Consider the following 7052-nt stretch of genomic DNA (forward strand, 5'->3'; position numbering starts at 1 on the left):
ACTTTCGGCTTGTTGAATGTCCTCCATCGCTGTGCTGCTACGGCAGTGAGCACCATATTTTCAAAGGTACCCTTGAGTGCAGCAGACCCAAGGTTATATAGCATATGATCCGCAAAGGCATGGGTATGGAGTGATGCCCCTCCGGACATCTACAAGTCCTTACCTAGCCAATGAGCCCCGCGAGAGGCCGTCTGAAGTTACCCGAGAAGGGCATATTTGGCACGGACAAACAGCGCGCGCAGAAACGTGATGTTCAGTTTCTTATGCAAACGACTGTAGGCAATTCAGCCACCTGGAGTTGGTGGCTCCATTGGGCCTCAAAAGTACTAAGTTCCGGCATACATTCCGGCGTAGGCGGTCACTGGGGAGCCTCAAAAGTGCTAAGTCCGACAATGAAATGGCCAATTTTGGGGCCTCAAAAGTGCAAAAATCGGACATACATACATAGGAGATTCCCGGGTCCTGCACCTGGCGCAGCGTCTCCTGACGTCTTACCTCAACTGACTCGCTGAGATACATCCAACTTAGTAGACTGGGTACGGATTCTCTTAGACTAAGGCAGTAATGGTACTAAGGCACCGCTAAAGTTCCCAAGCGACCTTATTTTCCTTAGTTAAGTCAGAAAGCGGCAAAGCGCGCCTGCCTTTTTGCTGATGTAGTCAGCCGCCGTGAGCTCTGCAGGCGTTGCCCGTCCCCAGCGTGAGTCCACGGATGTATACAAACATACAGGCTCCCGCAGGTCCCGGTGCTGTACCTGGTTCAGCGGTCTCAATCATCAGCGATCCCTCTGCCTTCCAGACTGTGCCCTGCCACATAGAAACCTGGCTGATCTGCTCCTCGGGGCCCGCTGGTTGTCATCTCAGGCTTACTCCACCCCCGAGCTCACCTGCGTTCTGATTATGCTCTTTCACGGAAGACGAAAGGCTGTGAAGATGAAGTATCGGGTAGAGCGGGGCGCGTCGTCAGAACCACGGAAAACGAACCTCGCAGGAGGAAATCTGTAGGCGCATATACCTCATGTTGATATTGGGAGAGATGACAGGAAGAATCACTTCCTCTCGTGGCCTATACCAGCACGGCTCGAGCTCCGCCTCTGATGGTCTTTGCCACTACCGCTCTATCTCAACGTTAACGTTCTAGGATTGCCTCATGGCTGATTATCTGCCCAATCTCTGGAAGTTGGACGTCCAATGGAGACTGTCCTACTTCCAGAGGGGGTGAGGTGCTATTCTGTCTAACTCTGGCAGCAACTCAGTTAGCTTTCTTCATGGATGTCCGAGACCAGATGCCTTGTCTCTGACGTCCGTAAAGGTAGTGCAAGTCAGGCTGAACGGGATACGGTCCAGGTGGATAATACTCACCAATGTCCCTCTCCCCGTATCATGCGCTCCGATTGCGAGAGGCGCCTCGCATGCCCAATATTGCTGAAGCGACCGGGACCAATAATAGTCTCACACCCACCCGAGGACAATCATTTTAAATGACAGTGAGCGAAATTTCAGTCTTCCTCGGGAGTCTGACGGCGCCCAGGGTATGCCTGGGGTTACGCTATCCCCAGTGGAGATGATAACAAACGTTCTCAAAATAACGACGGTACGTTGCATAGAATAATTCTAAATGACAGCAAGTGAAATCTCGTTCTTCCTAGGGAGTCTGACGGCGTTCAGGGTATGCTTGGGGTTACGCATCTCCAGTGGAGGTGATAATCAGTGCTCCCCAAAACAACCACGGTGAAGCAAGGATTCAGCAGAGGAGTGACAAATCTTACATGGTCATCGCCTCCTTTCGTTACCCGCGTTCTTCAGGTGCGTACAAGGCTTGACAAGCCCCGTTTTCTGTGGCGCGGAATACAGCAGGCGACACGATCACGATGTCTCTGCTCTGCTGGCCTCAAGTTCAACAGTCTCGGTCAGCTGCCGCTAACTCGGAGCGCGTGACAGCGTACGTTCCATGCTATTGAGTGTTTATTGGCGTTCCTCTTACTGCCTATAGACGAGGGACATGTACGTGACAACTTTCGTGTCATCGACTGCTCATCTGGCCAATGGATGTGGTATCTGGGGAAGATCCTGATGAGAACCCAACTGTTAATATGAAGCAATGGGACCCTACTGTCTCGATCACGGAAGGCCCTGGAGCCGAGCAACAGCTGCGGAGCACGCTCACGCTTGTGTGTAACAAATATCGGCACCGGTGGCTGCTTTGTGTTGATGCTCATCGACAGCACTGGGAGCAGACCTCCGGCTGCCTGTAGCGCAATTTACGGATGGTGGTGCCATTTTGGAACTATTTCATAGCAAGTAAATACTGGTAACACATGATCTCATCGACTGGAGATATAAAGTGTAGCGCTCAGCAGAACCTCAACTGCAACCTGAGATTCGTGACCAGTCTACGTTATGCGGATGCTATGGCAGTACGCAAAAGGAAGCCAGAGGAAGGTAGAGCGGGAATGGAAAGTGCGTGTGCGCTGACACCTACTCGATACAGGTAATTCGAATTCGGAGGTAGCATTGGCATTGACAGCAACTTGATTCAGGTCGTAACTTGATTCCTCCATATTTAAGATAAGTCAATATCAATGGGTTATCTCTTCTGCTGAAGAGTACGTATAATTCGAACTCGCCGGCAGGGAGGTGCGGATCTGGCCGCATGCTCCGTCGCAAGAATGAGTTCCAATTCACCTCAGTAATAGTAGAAAGCATGAAGAATGTGGCAGACCATACCAGCCATCTGCTGTATGCAGCGCCTTACAGTACGGAACATTAGCTGTCGATTCAAATTAGCCGGGGATGACTGACTGCTATACTACGGTGCAGGCACCACTGGCACGTCAGGCTCCGAAGTCTCGTCGACTCAAAGAACGTGCGATCTAAACTCGCCAATAGGAAACCTTTGTGGCATCTTCAGCATAATCATTTCTAGTATTGACGCTTCCATATCTATCAAGAGATTTTAAATTGGTGTGTTGTTATCACTGCAGTCCACAACGGTCCGAGCGGGTGCAAGCCGTTAGATACACCAGGATGCAGGGATTTAAGGGGCCTGTGCACCACGCCTTTCCGAACGGGACCGACTTCCGATACTAAGATTTTTGTGAGTATAAAGTGCAAGGCCTGTGTTCAATTCAAGGGCATCCATCCAGATGCAAGTTCTGCAACGCACCCGCAGTTTTATTGCGCAAGAATGTGCCATTTTCTTCAGGGTTTCCTGGAGGGATTGGTCAACCACTCTCATCCCCGGATCCCTTCTCGCCATCGCTGCCATGCGAAGCACCACCATGTCACTCCAGTCCATCATAATCCATTCCGCCTGCGTCGTCGTGTGGGTCACCTTCTTCGTGTATTTTGCCGACCTCTCCAACCAGATAACTGGCGTCGATGAAGACCGCATCAATAAACCGGACAGGCCGATACCGTCTAAGCTAGTCACACTGAAGGGCGCGATTGGGCGATGGGCAGTGGTCCTCTCTAGCTTCATCATCATCGGGATATTCTATCCAGCGATATTGCCGGAAACGCTTTGCTTGGTCGCTGTGGTGGCCTTCCTGAATTTGACGCCGGCAGGCAACCATTGGTTTGGGAAGAATTGCATCGCACTAACACCGGGGATGTGGGCGCTCCTCAGCGGCTGCTGGAAGATTAACTCCCCTCTCGACTTGACCAATCGCTCGTACATTCTCACAGTTGCGGTATGGACCGGCATCCTCATGCCGATCCAGGATTTTCGAGACATGAAGGGAGATGCGAGGGTTGGGCGGAGGACAATGCAGCTTGTTTACGGGGACATCACAAGCAGAAGGATATACGCATGTGGCTTCGTTCCAGCCGCATACGCGGTACTGCGCGTTGGGCGACTGGCGGACATTGCGCCTATTCCCCTGGCGCTGACCCATGTATACTTGGCCTACCGGACCATGAATCATGACGGCCCTCGCTATGATCACAAGACATACATGGTCAGTATATGGTATATCTTGGAGTCCTCTGTACTGACCAGAGCCATTTAGCACTTCACATATCTGTTCTGCGCGGTCGTCGCGTCCATCATAGTGAAACAGAAGTGACCTATCCATGGCTCGCGCCTCCCGTGATAAGTTACCGACTATGATCCTCAGGCTCGGACAAACTCGTCTACTCCATACTTTGTTGTAGAGAAATATGTGTGAGCATGGATTGGAATTTAGATTTGTTCTGTTCTGTTCCATCGTTATCTTCGGCTTCACGGCAGGATGCTACTCACTTGCACTGTGAACCCCAGCGACGGGTATTTTCACCATGTAACCGGGTGAAATTCGTGAATCACCCAGAAAGTGGGTGACAAGTGGGTACTGGTGATTGCATGGTTGAAATTCACCTTTTCCATTTCACCCAGAAGCTGGGTGAATTTACCCGGGCGTGAAATGCATGCTTACCGGTACCCAAGATATGGGTGAAAATCACCACATGAAATAATCGCCATCCTAATTGTCTCATAAATCACATTCAGTTCATTTCTTTGACATGTAATACACTGAACTCTGTGAATACTGTGTATAACTATACAGAATTTGAAGTGAGATGGTCATCGACAGTACAAGTACTGGTGGTCTCTGACGCCGCTAAGTCGTGATTTGCGTAGTGCTGGTACCGTGAGAATCTCCGAACGGTCAGCGCCACTTATGACGCGTACGTCGCATAGTCCAACTTGAACTGCGACCACCACCTCCTCACCCACAGACTCCTCCAGCCGTGCTCTCTTTTGTGTTTTAGGTCTGGAGGGCTCACTGTTGTACATCTATTCAGAGCACGACGGACGACGACAACCTGACGTGTGCACTAGGTACCCTTTGATGCGCTCAATTTGATCTAGGGAACAGAGTTCGGGGCTTGCGGATGCCGACACCTAAAGGTATGATACACTTCATCGTGTTCCAGAGGCAGTCTGCGACTGATCATGCATAAGGTTGGGCGCGGGTGACACCGCGGCTCTGCCACGCTCACCCCGACCCATACCCGCCTGTACCGCACCCGTAGCGGGTAAGGGTACAAAACCCGCCCGAGAGGCCGCGGGTCGCTGGGTGCCCTTGGCCGATGCCCGAGGTAGGGCTTTGCAGGTTCAAGGCACCCTATTGAAGGTGCTGTTGAGCCAGTTTCTTTGTACACCTGGATCTGACAGTGCCGTACCTGACTCCAGTATCACCGGGAGCCAACTTCCCATGTTTTTGCTGCATTTACGCCTCAAGAATCACAAATTTCGTATAAATATTGCACCCTCCACCAGACCCGCGGGACCCGAAACCCGTTGGGACGGTTTCACGGTAGCGCGCGGTTCAAGAGATTTCAGACCCAAGCCCGCACCCGAGCGACCCGCGGGCCCAATACCGCGGTGGTACCCGCCACCCGCGCCCATCCTTAATCATGCACTACAGGATAATAGGCGAACACAAGTGATGCGAGGAATCTGCGCCGATCAATAGTGTGGACCACCCGTTGGTATGTCCCCTTTGTACTCAATAACCTGTTCTGGGTGTCGAAGCAGGTACGAAACCCATGGTTACACATTCTTTGGCATAGCTGAATGTCATCCTAGGTGGTGTGAAGGGCAGCAGTTTTGAGGCAGATGGTGCATAGGTAGCTAGGTGAGTTCGACATTACCCGTCCATGGCCCGATAACCCTCATATACAAAGCATTTGAGGTGCAGTCCTCTTGACGAGGCTACTGGCGACAACGACGTGGTTGGTGCCTGCCCAGGGCTGTCCATACCTGCCTGGCAGGCTACCCTCCCATGGAGGACAGCAACAGTAGCTACAATGTGCCCCAGTTGGCTGGCTGCGGTGCCGCATCCATTGAGGTGAGTCCAATGCTCAGTGAATAGCTGGTGCAAGGTAGTAGAAGTATGCGGTGTAAATCCCTGTAATACATTGTAGTATTGCAATACTATTGATTTGCAAGAAATATGATGATTATATAATGCAATGACAATGGGTCGAAATCACCAGGAATTATGGTGAAATAGATTCAATAAGGATTCACCAGGATTCTGGGTGAATTTCACCCGTACAACTACACAAGACTGACATGGTGAAACCGGCCATATAAAGGTGGATTTTCACCCATTGCGATCTACCCGCATACTTGGTGAAAAGTACTGCCCGCCAGTGAAAATCACCGTTTGACCTAGTTAAAATGACTAACTTTCTGGGTTACGAACATGGTGAATTTACCCCTCTCTGGGGCCCACAGTGTTGGCCCCAGTGAGCCACTGCACTAAAAGTGTGAAGAGCGCGGCATCGTCGCTTACGACTTCGATTCTTCATGAAGAGGTTCGGTCCGTTCCATCCCCCTCAGCAGCCGCTGAGACCTGGTAGGTGAGCAACTCTGACATACGTCCTGACGGTACCGCGAGGGTATACTAGTACCTTCGCATTGCTGTGCCGACAGTTCTCCACGTACTTTTTCCGCGGAGTTATCACATCCATTGCATTCAGCGGCACCTGCAGCCTCATTTGCGGCTGACGACCCGCGTATTTCTCATGTCATCGTCGCTGAGTTCGATTCTTGATCTTCGATTCGCAAGCTATCCTCGTACGTAGTCTCAGGACCCCTGATAATAGGTATCAAGGCTTTATTTTAAATCCTGAGAATCCGACCTTTTTGTCCGCACCAAATTTCCGGATTTGGTGCCGTTTTGTCCGCGAAAAATGTGGCCTGAGCGGATTTTGGCCGAAAATGTCCGCGATTCTGATCAGGGCTCTGCTTACAAGACCTTTGTCCGCACTGTAGGATAAGGCATTAAAATGTATCAATTTTGCTCTTCTAGTAATGTATATCTATAGCACCACTCTATTCACCGTCAGAAATCATGTCCACACCGCTCGCCGCCTTGCGTTTGCGGCGGAATTTTGCCAGTTCTTCCACTGCGGGAGCCAACTCCGCCATCTCCGATTCGAGATGGAACTCGTTAAATAGAAACAGTCATGTTTCTAGTATGTGAACTACAATAACTTAATAAATGCTGGATAGACATAGTCTACTATGAGATGGGATAGGGACCCACAATGGCCACATCC

At 50.9% G+C, this 7052-nt stretch overlaps 1 protein-coding gene across 1 annotated transcript; it reads left to right on the forward strand.

Annotated features, from left to right (window-relative positions):
* Positions 1–3280: 3280 nt before the first annotated feature.
* Positions 3281–4066, forward strand: GLOTRDRAFT_123759 (uncharacterized protein; the record flags this gene model as incomplete). Its single annotated transcript, XM_007862310.1, has 2 exons — positions 3281–3958; positions 4010–4066. The coding sequence occupies 2 exons, from the start codon at positions 3281–3283 to the stop codon at positions 4064–4066; spliced, it is 735 nt and encodes a 244-aa protein (XP_007860501.1).
* Between the last annotated feature and the right edge of the window lie 2986 nt (positions 4067–7052).

The sequence above is a fragment of the Gloeophyllum trabeum genome (assembly GCF_000344685.1).
Source record: "Gloeophyllum trabeum ATCC 11539 unplaced genomic scaffold GLOTRscaffold_00001, whole genome shotgun sequence".
NCBI lineage: Eukaryota > Fungi > Basidiomycota > Agaricomycetes > Gloeophyllales > Gloeophyllaceae > Gloeophyllum > Gloeophyllum trabeum.